Source organism: Engystomops pustulosus, chromosome 1 (assembly GCF_040894005.1).
Source record: "Engystomops pustulosus chromosome 1, aEngPut4.maternal, whole genome shotgun sequence".
Lineage (NCBI taxonomy): Eukaryota > Metazoa > Chordata > Amphibia > Anura > Leptodactylidae > Engystomops > Engystomops pustulosus.
In genome coordinates, this window is record NC_092411.1 from 84,670,437 (window position 1) to 84,685,230 (window position 14,794).

Consider the following 14,794-nt stretch of genomic DNA (forward strand, 5'->3'; position numbering starts at 1 on the left):
CTGCTCCATGCTGTGTATGTGTATATGTATGATCTGGATGTTGCTCCATGCAGTGTATATGTATGGTGTGGATGCTGCCCTATGCTGTGTATATGTATATGTATGGTCTGGATGCTGCTCCATGCTGTGTATGTGTATGGTCTGGATGCTGCTCCATGCTGTGTATATATATGTGTATGGTGTGGATGCTGCTCCATGCTATGTATATGTCTGTGTATGGTCTGTATGCTGCTCTATGCTGTGTATGTGTATGGTCTGGATGCTGCTCCATGCTGTGTATATGTATGTTTATGGCGTGGATGCTGCTCCATGCTATATATATGTCTGTGTATGGTCTGGATGCTGCTCCATGCTGCATATATGTATATGTGTATGGTATGGATGCTGCTCTATGCTGTGTATGTGTATGGTATGGATGCTGCTCTATGCTGTGTATATGTATGTGTATATATATGTGTATGGTCCGGATGCTGCTCCATGCTGTGTATATATATGTATGTATGGTCTGGATGCTGCTCCATGCTGTGTATATGTATCTGTGTCTGTATATATATATGTGTGTAGTCTGGATGCTGCTCCATGTTGTGTATATGTATATATATGTGTGTATAGTCTAGATGCCGCTCCATGCTGTGTATATGTGTATGTATATATGTGTATGGTCTGGATGCTGCTCCATGCTGTGTATATATATGTGTGTATGGTCTGGATGCTGCTCCATGCTGTGTATATGTATGTGTGTATGGTCTGGATGCTGCTCGATGTATGTGTATGTATATATATGTGTATGGTCTGGATGTTGCTCCATGCTGTGTATATATATGTGTGTATGGTCTGGATGCTGCTCCATGCTGTGTATATATATGTGTGTATGGTCTGGATGCTGTATATATATATCTGTGTATAGTCTGGATGCTGCTCCATGCTGTGTATATGTATATATATATATATATATATATATATATATATATATATATGTATCTGTGTCTGAATATATGTATATATATGTTTGTGTATAGTTTGGATGCTGCTCCATGCTGTGCTTGTTGTGATGTTTGGATGAGCAGTGACATTCCTGCTTCCAATTGCTTCTTGCCTGGTACATAACAGGGCGGCAGCCAATCAGAGTGCGGGGGTGTGTGTGCTGTGGGCGGGGCTATGCCGGGCGCTTCCTATCACACCCTTCTAGTATCATCTGCCTTCACGTGTTCTCATACCCAGCAGCAGCCATGGCGTGCAGTAAGATGCGGCCCGCTCTGCGGCTCTGTGCCAGCCTCCGGTGCCCGCTCACTCTGCCAGTGAGGATGAGGTCCACTGCAGCGGCCAAGGCTAAGGAGCAGGCGGCAGAGGACGGGGCTCAGGGGCAGCCGTGTCCTCTGGGCTCCCAGGTAGATCACATGGAGAGGAGTGAGAACCTGCTGCACAAGCCTTGCCCTGCTGCCACCATGAATTTTGAGAACACACAGGAAGCCTATAAGAGTAAACCCACATGGGAGCTGCTCAGGAGTCTCATGGTGTTCTGGCTCTGTTCTATTGATCCCCTTGTGGACCGGAACCAGCAGGTAAGATGCCCATGGGAACATCTCCTCCTCTACATCCTTCAGTGTCTCTATCCTGTCTAATGGGGAGGTACCAGAGCTTCTGCAGGCAGATGACTACAGTATGTGGAAAAGTATCTGCCCCCCTCCCAGGACAGTATGTGGAAAAGTATCTGCCCCCCTCCCAGGACAGTATGTGGAAAAGTATCTGCCCCCCTCCCAGGACAGTATGTGGAAAAGTATCTGCCCCCCTCCCAGGACAGTATGTGGAAAAGTATCTGCCCCCTCCCAGGACAGTATGTAGCAAAGTATCTGCCCCCCTCCCGGGACAGTATGTAGCAAAGTATCTGCCCCCCTCCCGGGACAGTATGTAGCAAAGTATCTGCTCCCCTCCCGGGACAGTATGTAGCAAAGTATCTGCTCCCCTCCCGGGACAGTATGTAGCAAAGTATCTGCTCCCCTCCCGGGACAGTATGTAGCAAAGTAACTGCCCCCCTCCCGGGACAGTATGTAGAAAAGTATCTGCCCCCCTCCCGGGACACTATGTAGCAAAGTATCTGCCCCCTCCCAGGAGACTATGTAGCAAAGTATCTGCCCCCCTCCCGGGACAGTATGTAGCAAAGTATCTGCTCCCCTCCGGGGACAGTATGTAGCAAAGTATCTGCCCCCCTCGCGGGACAGTATGTAGCAAAGTATCTGCCCCCCTCGCGGGACAGTATGTAGCAAAGTATCTGCCCCCCTCGCGGGACAGTATGTAGCAAAGTATCTGCCCCCCTCGCGGGACAGTATGTAGCAAAGTATCTGCCCCCCTCGCGGGACAGTATGTAGCAAAGTATCTGCCCCCCTCCCGGGACAGTATGTAGCAAAGTATCTGCCCCCCTCCCAGGACAGTATGTAGAAAAGTATCTCCCCCTTTACAGGACAGTATGTATAAAAGTCCTCCCCCCTTACAGGACAGTATGTATAAAAGTCCTCCCCCCCTTTACAGGCCAGTATGTAGTAAAGTATCTGTCCCCTACTAGGACATTATGTAGAAAAGTATCTCCTCCCCCCCCCCCCCCTCTTCCAGTATGTAGAAAAGTATTTGCTCCCCTCCCAGGACAGTATGTAGAAAAGTATTTGCCCCCCTCCCAGGACAGTATGTAGGAAAGCATTTGCCCCCTCCCCCCTTTACAGGACATTATGTAGAAAAGTATCTGCCCCTCTTCTAGGACAGTATGTAGAAAAGTATCTGCCCCCCTCTTCCAGGGCAGTATGTAGAAAAGTATCTTTTCTCCCCTTCCAGGACAGTATGTAGAAAAGTATTCCCCCCCCCCCCCTTTACAGGGCAGTATGTAGAAAAGTATCTGCCCCCCCCCCCCCCGCTCTTCCAGGACATTATGTAGAAAAGTATTCGCCCCCCCCCCCCCTCTTCCAGGACAGTATGTAGAAAAGTATTCCCCCCCCCCCTCTTCCAGGACAGTATGTAGAAAAGTATTTGGCCCCCCCCCCTCTTCCAGGACAATTTGTCAAAAAGTATTCCCCCCCCCCCCCTTACAGGACAGTATGTAGAAAAGTGTCTGTCCCCTACCAGGACATCATGTAGAAAGATCAGGTTTACGAATAATGGCCAAATTTTAACAGAAACCGCAGCTGTATTACCTACAGGTTGATTGCGGTACTGCAGCTTAGCAATTATTAAATCCATTGTTGCATAACCAAGCTTATTCTGTGGACAGCCATGTTATCATTATTTTGGTCAAACCCTACTAAGTAAATCTGTGACGTGAAAAATGTTTCCTCATGTAAGGGCTACCTATTTCTCAGTAGCATCATGTCTTTATCCTGCACAACCTATTCAGTCACTTGCTACTATGAGAATAATCATCTATAGCTTGAACTTTTGCTCGATTTTGCCACGGTCCACAAAGAAACTCATCCTCCTTACACTACCTGCTCAGGCTCCAAATGGCAATTCCCCAATTTATTTTCAGGCCGTATCTTCAGAGTATGAGGACCGCTCTCTGGCCGTTGACTGTAGAGAAGACTGTCAGGGTGCAAACCTGGGCAGGAATAGGACCTGCTCTTGAGTTTTTTGCATTTACCTCCTACACAGGGGTGTATAAACATTGGCTGGCTGCGGGTGTGAACCCATTGATATACATGGGGATGCTGTACGCCACCTAATTCACCACCTAATCTCCGGCTTTTCAGCATTGAATCCACAGCAGTAAAGAACATTAATATGAAATACATAGGGGTTGGCCCCGTATTGTGAAATCCATGGTCTGCGTCCGGAATTTTGACTTTCTACTTGATTCTTTTGGTACAGCACATACAGCTGTGGTAGCACAACCACGATAAGATCTCTATTGCCTGAAGTTAACTGTGAAGGACATTGAAGAGAGTTTTCTTTGTTATAAGGTTTCTGCAAATGCAAATGAGTGGTCTTACTTAAAGGAAACCTACCAGTTGAAATGGCAGGTTTAAGAAGAAAACACCGAGCACCAGCTCAGGGTGAGCTGGCGTCGGAGCTTATTTTTGTTAGTGTTTTAAACCGCTGTATCGCGGTTTAAAACACTTTTTAAACTGTATAGCCGGCGCAGGGAGGTACGCGCTCGGCGCTTACCATGCGCGTGGCTCTCCTTCACTTCCTATGTAGCCGCGCGCATGGTAAGCACCGAGCGCGTCCCTCCCTGCGCCGGCTATAAAGTTTAAAAAGTGTTTTAAACCGCGATACAGCGGTTTAAAACTCTAACAAAAATAAGCTCCAACACCAGCTCACCCTGAGCTGGTGCTCGGTGTTTTCTTCTTAAACCTGTCATTTCAAGTGTTAGGTTTCCTTTAAAAGGACCCGCTGTTTAAAAAATTAAGTTGCGGGCAGGTTCCTATAGAGCCCTTATAGCATAAGGGCAACCTTTCTTCATCTAATAAAATCTCTGCTCCGAAAAGGCAACAATTAACATTGATTCTCTGCCTGGTATCCAGGCCTATGGGCGTATACATATAAGCAAGTCTGAGTCCTGCTTACACCTACTTTCCCTACGTCATCCTGCTGTCCGCTGAATTATCAAACGGCGCATGCGCGGCTTTTCTGCTTCCGCGCGTGGCAGCCATAGGCATTTGAATGATAATTCAGCCGGATGACTTGGGGAAAGTAGGTGTAAGCAAGACTCAGACTCGCTTATATGTATATGCCCACCTTGACTCGCCTGACTCTCTGCCTGTTAATTTTTGCCTTTTCGGAGCACAGATTTTATTAGATGAAGAAAAGTTGCCCTTGTGCTGTAAGGATTCTATGGGAACCTGCCCGCAACTTAATTTATTCAAACAGCGGTGACAGGTTCCCTTTAAATTAGGGCATGAGTTTTTTATATTATTTTTTGTTACTGAATACCTTGGCTTTTGTGCCAGCTTTGCCTGCTTTGGAGCAGGATTCAACCTTTGCAATTTAAATCAACTCAATATTTGCCATGGTGTGGATGTTATTTATATAAGGACGGCTTCACACTGTTATCCGTGAATCACGTACCATGCAGTGTCCCATTCAGTGGAACAAATCCAGTATCCAGAATTGAACACCTTGCATCATAGTGATATATGACACAGACTCCCTTCATACATTATACATCACTATGAGGCACGAAGGCCTGTCCGTAAAATAGGACACTGCCCCCGTCTTTGATTCACGGACCAAGATCCCAATACTCTTACCATAGCTGTTCCTCCAGACTTCCCACACTCTCAACGAGACCTCAACAGTTTATGTTCCTAGAAAAAGAAAAGGATCAACTATGTTAAAATCCAATCATTTCAATGGACTTTTGCCATTAGGGGTTATGGGACACCCTTAAGACTTTGGTCCCTTGAGTTGGCTCGGCTGAGGTGCATGTGAACCCAGGTCCTACAGTGGGGAATATGCAAATAAACATTGCCTTAAATAATGCTTCTTTGGAGAATAAAGGGATGTTACATGTGTTTATCTCTTCAAAGCTTCTCCAGTTATCAAGAAAACTTCTTGGCCAGAAGCTTTTTGAAGCAATGATGAAGATGACTTTCTATGGACAGTTTGTTGCTGGAGAAGACCAGGAATCTATTAAGCCAATCATAAAACGCAACAGAGCATTTGGTGTGGGGTCTGTCTTGGACTACAGTGTGGAAGAAGATCTTACACAAGAGGAGGCAGAAAAGAAAGAAATTGAGTGAGTTGTATACAATTATTACTGAAGCATCATGTACCTGACTATACATGCCATTTCCGCAGCTTTCTTATACAGTCGCCCCTCTCTAGGACTTCACCCTCTTTACCAGACCAGATTTTCTGTGACTGTTCTCTATATTGTATTGCTATGTTTAATGTAACTACAATGGTCTTCTGGAGGACCGCTTTTCAATCCCTATTTGCCAAGGTTATTTTGTATCTTGTCTTATATTTTGAGTCTTTATTTATTTTTTTAAATCAGATATTTTTTATTAACATTTTTTTTCCCCTTTCCCAAACAACCCCAACTTTACAAACTAGCAAAGAAGATAGCTGCCGCAGGCAGTAGACATTGACATCACTGCAATTGTACAATACCTCCAGAATAGTTCAACATTGTCCAGTGCCATATAATTGCTTTGCATTTTGACACATAATTAACACCAACCCGGTCCCTATAATACCCCTTTATAAACCCCTACCCCTTATTTTTCATTTATATTTTGTAAGACTATGGCAGATTAATCCTAATACCTATACTGTTGCATATGCCCATATACATCCATCCCTGCTGAACCATAATGAGTTCAACAGTAAACAATTTTCTAAAAAATCTAGTTTGACTGATCTATTGCATCCCAGAGTATATAGTGTATGTCACATAACAAAAGCCTATCGATTTGCATGGTAACTGGATGAACTCCCAGCATACCCAGCCATATGCAATGTACTATGTATTTAAAGCTTTTGTGTAATAGCCAGAACTATTTTTTAAATAAATGTGTACTATAGTTTCTTTGTTGTATTGGGCATATAAGTTAGGCCTTTTCTCCCTGAATTCGTTGGAGAACCGTTGGTATCCTTGACCTAGTACAGGCATGCAGGGGCAAGGCGAGACGGTGGTGCGGGCTGAAAATACAGACTTGTTTTTTTAAATCCCTTCCCAGCCCGGCTACAGAATTTTCTAAACAATCGGACAACCGCTTTAAACTTCTATTTCTGAAATTAAAGTTACATAATGGGGCTTATTTACTAAGGGTCCGCAGACACACTTTCGTCAGATTTGCGGGATTTGCACCGCTGTGACAGGTATTTAACTAGGGATTGTGTTGCATGCAATCAAATTGTGGTGCAGCTGCACTGGCTTTCATGCGACCGAAATCAGGGGACGGTCCGTCTGACAATTCGACTGATTCAGACCTGAGCGCGGAATTTAAGATTCAATTTGTGTCGCAAGACAATGCACTTGCATACACTGAGAAGAAGGTGAACTCCGGCGGACCTGAGCGGGGAAGCAGCACATGCAGGATATTGGACGCACAATCTTAGTGAATCGCGGCAGATGCATTCCGGTCGAACAATGCACTTTCAGGGATTGCGCAGGATGGGTAAGTAAATGTGTCCCTATGTGTTAAATATCAAGTAAACATTAGATTTTTTTTTTTTTTTCATCCCATGCATTTTACTGCTCTGTAGTAGTGTAAGTTAGTTACAATGGTTCTATTGGAACCTGTCACCATTATCACCTGTTGTGATAATATGGTGACAGGTTCCCTTTTAAGTATAATTGTATTTCTAAAGATTCAAAAAATGATTTGTAATAGATTCCCCAATTCTTCATGTACTTAAAGCTAACATTTGTCAAGGAAAATTATGCACAAAATGAAAATATATGAATAATAAATCTGTATGTGCTAACACTATGGTAGCAGCTACACGTTGTGCGATCAATCTAGCACTGCCATACAATTTTATTCTGCTCTTATGAGTATAACAGGACTTTTGCCGTCATTACTAGTCTGTCCAAGAATCCCGATCTGCATGGTAGTGGGCAGGGTTCACTGAATAACAATGTTCAGAACAAGTTGTTCTTACCAAGTGTCTTGTACATGCCAAAACAAATGTATGTGAAAGAACTGGCCAAGATTTGCTTCAGGATTAGAAGCTACATAGTATATCCAACTCTGCAGCTCAGAGATCTAAATGTTAGTCACTATTTATTTTATTAACATTAAGGTTATATGTATCTGACTAGAAAAAGCTGAAAGGTTCTGCAAATAAATCATAAAAATTCAAGAGTTAACAGAAATATCAGGAAAGTTGAAAATAAATTCTATATAAGGAAGACATTGTTATGGAATGTGTGTACATGATGACCCATGCACCTGCTCCAAAGCCATGAGATTCAGTCCTGTGGTTCTATCCTTATGTCCCTGGTACTGTACTAATGCCTATATCACATTGCCATCTGCACTCCGCTGGGTCCTGAGATCCTCTACTTTCCTACAACATTACATATAATTAGGCATGTAAAACCCTTTTCCCTGCTAAAAATACTAAAAAGATTGACATAAGGATGAAATATGGTGGAACTGATAACTACTCATGCAAGTCTTTCACTTCAAGGGGTTGTCTGAATGTTCTCTGTTATAACTCTGGGGCTGGATCCGTATCCGCTCTCCACTATATATGTTTGTCTGAATGGAGTGTTTAGTTGTTGGGGATATATTTATTTCTGTACTGTGGTATTTAATTTACTATCTGTAGATCTCAGCATTGCCTGGGATAGTTAATAACTTCTCTTGGCTATAACAAAATAGAATTAGTTAACAAAAATATTTTATATCTACGTACATCACTCACTCTCCCTCCCTCTCTGGCTGGCTGACGGTCTCACTCACTCTCCCTCCCTCGCTGGCTGACTGTCTCTCCCTATCATATTACTTCACACATAAGCTGTCTTATACTCATTGCCTATAGTAACCAATGGTGGTTAATAAGTGTATTTTGGAAAGCGTGGGGTGAAAATTTTGATTTCACAACCTAGTCTTTGGCTTAAGGCACATACCAATTATTGGATCAATGGGGATCAATGGCTGACCACAGCCTAAGAAATGTGTCACTTTTTATTGTCCTTTTATCTGATGTGTACTGGAGAGTCCCCCATTTCTAAACTTTTTTTATCCATTTTGATTTTCGGCGATTAAATCGCCATCTGTCAATGAAAATTACTTGAATTGTAGATTGAATCAATGTTAATTTTGCAGGGGAATCTGCAATAAAAATGGGGGTAGGGGGCCAAGGCTGGTATAATTTATTTGTATTATATATTTTTCGTTTTTCGATCCGTTTTTCGTTCCTCTTATAAGATCACATGACTTTCTTTCAACAGCAGCCAAAATTCTTCTTAAACTTGCTTAATTCAGCTCGGCTTCCTTATCTGGAACAACAGAAGTACTCCTGTCCAACTTGTTTATGATGATGCAATTAGATTAACATCTACAGTAAATTGAAAATATATTAGAGGCTTGAGAAACTTCTCTTTAATTTTCTAAAGCCAAGGTGCACAACGGTAGTTACCATTAGGTTTAAAGCATAACCCAATAGGACAGATTTTCTAGGCCAAGTGCACCAGATTTCTGTTGAACGGCACATGTCTTGCTCAAGATTTACCAAAAGTTTTTGGCGCCTTTTATACACTTTTTTGCTTAAAGGCAATCTGTCACCACATTTGCACATATACAGCCAGTGACATGTTCCTATAGAGCTCTAATAACTGACTGACACCCTTCTTTTAGCTGAAAATTGTTTTGCTTACATCCACAAAAATCACCTTTTATCTTATATTACCTGGCATCAGAGGGGGGAGTGTCCTACTCAGCCAGCCTCTTCCTATATAACCCTCCCCATGCCTTATGCCTCCTTACTGGTCACAGTTCATGTCATGTGATCAGAGTGACATAATCTCTGGTACTTTAGACTCTTAATAATAGCAAACTGTACCCTATGCATGTATCTGACCACATGAAGTCATAGCAGCCTCCATGAACTTCTACTCCTCCTCATCCTCAGTGGAGGCTGCTGTGATTTCATGTGATCACATACATGGTATACAGTTTGCTATTGTCCGAAGGCTGAGAGACCTGCGATGATGTCACTGGTCACATGTCATAAATGTAACACAAGGAAAGGTGTAAAAAAAATTGACACAATATATCCCATCTGTACATAGCGCTTTATATCTCCGTAGTTGAATATTAACACGGTCGCTAAGTATATGGAGGCAGAGCAGTGATTAGAAGAGACACAGAGCTGTCAATCAGAATAAGGGGATGTGGTTCACTGCCAGCCTGAGAGAGAGAGTGTTGAGTCAGAGATAACAGAGATGAGTCAGAAAAGCTTATATGCAGAAAGTCCGAAAAATAGTTATAATTAAGGTACAATGCCCCACTGGCAGCTAATTTTAGGTTATATAGGGAGGCATTGTTAGTCGGGGAGGGGGCAAGATCTGGTGACATGGGTATTCCAGGAATATGATTGTTTGAAACAAAAACCCATGATTCTTTAAATAAAGGAATACAGGTGGTCCCCTACTTAAGAACACTCGACTTACATACGACCCCTAGTTACAAATGGACCTCTGGATATTGGTAATTTATTGTACTTTAGTCCAAGGCTGTAACAGTTATCAAATGTGTCTGTAATGAATCTTTAGTGCTAATATTGATTCTTATGACAATCCAACATTTTTAAAATCCAATTGTCGCAGAGACCAAAAAAGTTCTGGCTGGGATTACAATGGTAAAGTATACAGTTCCGACTTACATACAAACTCAACTTAAGAACAAACCTTCAGACCCTATCTTGTATGTAACCCAGGGACTGCATGTATAACAAAACTCCATGTCATTAATCACAAAATGGAACTTAAAGGGGTATTCTCGTCTGGGCATTCACATTCAGTTTCACTAATCTTCCATATATAAACATTTCTTCAATTGAATGTTATTAAAAAAAATTTTCCTGTGTGAAGATAATTTCGTATAAACATAGCCATGTTGTCCCTTAGAAACGAGATCAGCTTCCTCGGTTACGACCACGTCACACTCTGGCAGCGGTGGCCAGACTTGCGCTATAGAGTCCTGCCGGACCACCAGGATTCAGCCATCATTACCACAGGACGGCTGTGGGACCTGCAGTAACTCCTGGACATTTCATATACAAAACCTTTTTGTTTCTTTGTGCAATCTCTCAGGCAGAGGTGGCCGTATCCGAGGAAGCCATCTCGTTTCTAAGGGACAAAATGACTACATTTATGAGAAATTATCTTCACACAGGAACATTTTTTTTAATAACATCTAATTGAAGAAATGTTTATATATAGCAGATTTATCAAACTGAATGTGAATGCGCAGACGAGAATACCCCTTTAAGTAGTTTGATCCACGAAATTTTATGGCCTCTTTAAAGTATGCGGAGTTATCACCAAGATGGCCGCCACTGGAAACTATAAGTCCCATGATCCTTTAGTTTTCAGTAACTCCTACTCCTTCTTATGCGCTGCTCCCAATGATGATGTAACAAACTGTCCTGCTCTGTTACGAAAGCAATGATGCCATCACTGCACATGGTTTCACTGAGATGACGTCTCACCCCAATCCTGCCCTTACTGAATCCATTGCAACCGACTACAGCCAAACATGGTGATAATCCCATGACCTGCCCAGGGAGGTGCTGGACATGTGATGTGGACATGTGACCAGTGGCATCTTCTGTACTGTGGCTGCTCCGCACGGAGAAAATCAACAGACTGATTAACATGCCAGTAGCATTTTAATTCTTCATTACAGTCTGTCAACAGCATGTATATAAATTATGCTTATTCCTGGAATACCCCTTTAAAGAAGCATTGCTTTAGAGAAAATGGATGTGACTAAAGTAGCAACACTGTTGCTAATGTTACACTTCCCTTTTAAATCTTTTTTGGGCTCAGTCTAAAAATTTGACATATTTGCAATCCAGCACAAGACACTTGTATAAGACCAGTCTTGACTAACTTTTACACAGTTGTAGATTAGCCTGGATCTTCTTTTAACCAGGAAGCTCTGGTGGTCTGGATTATCCATTATCTGTTGATTCCAGTGACGGTGGGTGTCCAGAGTATTAGACCCCCAGCAATCTGATATGCATAGGTCTTTAATATCATTGAGCTTGGAACTCCCTTTAACCAGTGTTCATACCAGTTGATAAATTATGTGAGAATTGTTCCTTTCTACCATGTATATAGTTAGTAAATAGGCAAACATCTGGAAAGGGAGACAATTAAACACGTAAAGATGCACAGATGTAATGTAAAATTCTTTCAGCATATTGGATGAGGCTGCTAGCTTTTTGTAAACCACTTATAAATAATGTTTTATTGCCAAGCTGTAGAAATGACGATTTATGACTCAATCTACAAATGAAACCATCAATTTATTTTGTCTTAATTGACAAGATGTTTCTGAAGGACTGTAATTGTATGCCTTATAGGGATTTTATACTGCTATATATTTACATATAGAGTGTTGATTCCTTCTCTTCAGTATGCTCAAAAAACCTTCGAACCAATGTACTATGGGATGGTTGTATGGAAAATACAAGAATGGTTGTTTATAGAACACTAATTGGTTTATTAATGCAAGGAATTTAGTGCACTGGTCTTGGATGAGTGGACCCCCCGGTTTAGGGTTCGGCCGCGTATCTCCCTGGCCAATCATAGTCATGGCTAGTTGATACGGGCGTCAATTGGCGGTCGAGCCGCCAATCCAGCAATATGTCTGGGTCTTGCGGCCGACTCCGAACACAAATATCCGGTCCACTTATCTCTAGTCTTAATCATTTCCTCTGTTTTACTTTCATTTCATAAAACTCAATGGAATAGATGAAAGGCATCACCTTTGCAGTAGTAATTCAAGTGAGTGCAATGGTGGTGTTATCCTTTGTAATCTGGCTTTGTCTATGATGTAAATGAGGTGACTACTGCAAAGAATTAGAAAATGTAGTCTAATACAAGGCTTATTAGCTGTAGTCCAAATTCGGGGTAAAATAATATATATACTGTATACAAGAAATGAGTATCTGAGTGCACATTGCAGGTTGTGTACAATTTTATATTTTCTACACACAAGCTACAATGTGCACTCAGTCCAAGCACTTGATTCCCTGCCTTCCATCTAGATGATATATGGTAGGTTTTAGCAGAGTTTGTTTAGTGTTCCTCGCTCTCAGCAGTTCTCTGACTGCTACAGAAGATATCTACAACTTGTTTGATTAGATGTTTTGCTGCCTAAAGCTAAAAAGGAACTCCAGCTTGCCTAAGAACGCTTCATTAGCTATAGTTGTGCAGTGTGTGAGGGGAAAACAAGTAGTTATACATGAGTGCTCTGTCCACTTGGAGGTTTTTTGTCTATAAAACATACACTACTCAAATAGAAAAAATATTCAGTCGCTGTGGTAAGCTTCCTAACAAGCCTGTCACCAGGAATGTAATTTTTAGCTAGTGACCGGTTCCAAAGAGTATGCTATGGCGGTTTTTTAAAATGCCTTTGTCATAATATCCGGGTCCAGTGATGCCACTGAAGAAAATATTAAACAATACTTAGACAGCATCAGCATTCCTAAACTCTCTGAAGAAAAGAGAATGCAGCTTTCCCACTCAATCACGGTCAGGGAGTTAGAAGAGACGTTATCCTCCACCAGACGTAATGTGTCCCCTGGATTGGATGGGCTGCCCCTGGAGATTTATGACAGATTTGGTTCCCTTCTCCTCCCTCTTATGATTGAGGTATGGGATGAATCGCAGGTAGTGGGTAGACTTCCTGAATCATGGTATGAGGCGGGTATAGCTCTAATTAGGAAGAAAAACAAAGATCCAGCTGAGGGGGAATCATATCGACCTATTTCTCTTTTGAATGCTGATGCCAAGTTGATGGCTAAATTACTGACTAATAGATTAAAGTTAATAGTTCCGGCCTTGGTTCACAAAGATCAGTGTGGCTTTGTGGGACTTGTACTTTGTTAGTACCATATTTATCAGACTGTAAGAAAAGGAGAATTATTCTCACCGTTAATTCGGTTTCCATTAGTCCACCGTGACGGCCCCAACTGGAGGATGGCCCTTGACCTCTGTAGGGACAGGAAGCAGAGAGGTTAAAAGCCCCTCCCCTACACCCACACTCCAGTGGCTACCAAATAACTACACCGGCTGTGGATGCAACCCATTTATTGTATGTTATAATCACACACAGATACAACAGGTTAAATAATAAAGACTAAGACTACTCTGTCTTATAAAAATAAAAGGGGACGGGAAAAATATATGGGCCGTCATGGTGGACTAATGGAAACCGAATTAATGGTGAGAATAATTCTCCTTTTCCATGGCGTCCCCCATGACGGCCCCAACTGGAGATGTACCAGATTACCAGTACTTTAGGGTGGGACAACTGCCTGCAAGACTTTCCTACCGAAGGCCTGATCCCTGGCACTTTGGATATGTAATCTGTAGTGTCTAGCGAATGTCAACTGGCTAGACCAGGTAGCTGCTTTACAGATATCGACTAGAGAGGCCCCACGTTTTTCAGCCCATGAGGCTGCCACCCCCCTGGTTGAGTGGGCCCTGACAGTCCCAGGAATGTCCATATTTTCAGCATCATATGCCTCTTTGATGGTAGTCCGGATCCAACGGGCAATGGATGCTTTGGAAGCTTTCTTCCCCTTATTCTTCCCTGTATACTGCAGGAGGATGTTGTCGTCCTTTCTCCAAGGTTTAGAGATGTCCAGGTAGTGGAGAAGAAATCTCCTCACGTCCAGAGTATGCCATGCTGACTCCTTACTGTTCTTAGGGTTCTGGCAAAAAGAAGGTAACACAATTTCCTGATTGCGATGAAAACTGGAAGACACTTTGGGAGCGAAGGTCTTATCTAGAGTTAGAATTACTCTATCTTCCAGAACTCTAAGGTAAGGTTCTCTAAGGGAGAGAGCCTGGATTTCTCCTAACCGTCTAGCTGAGGTTATGGCTATAAGGAAGGTCAGCTTGAGGGTTAGGCTTCTAAGGTCCGTAGTCTCTAAGGGCTCAAATGGAGGACCTGTCAGGTGATTCAACACCAGAGACAAATCCCAGTTTGGGATATTTTGTTTTAAGTGAGGTCTCAATCTGGAGGTAGCTTTTACGAACCTCTGGATCCACTTGTGCTCTGCCAAGGAAGTATCAAAGAAGGCACTAAGGGCTGATACCTGGACCTTGAGTGTACTC

The 14,794-nt window shown here is 42.5% G+C and overlaps 1 protein-coding gene across 2 annotated transcripts in view; it reads left to right on the forward strand.

Moving 5' to 3' along the window:
* The first annotated feature begins 1,187 nt into the window (after positions 1-1,187).
* Positions 1,188-14,794, forward strand: part of PRODH (proline dehydrogenase 1) — a 79,416-nt gene continuing 65,809 nt past the window's right edge. For both annotated transcript variants that reach the window (XM_072146522.1, XM_072146531.1), the window contains exons 1-2: positions 1,188-1,562; positions 5,511-5,719. In XM_072146522.1, the coding sequence (XP_072002623.1) occupies positions 1,230-1,562; positions 5,511-5,719 (542 nt within the window). In that variant the 5' untranslated portion in view covers positions 1,188-1,229. The remainder of the gene's footprint in view (positions 1,563-5,510; positions 5,720-14,794) is intronic.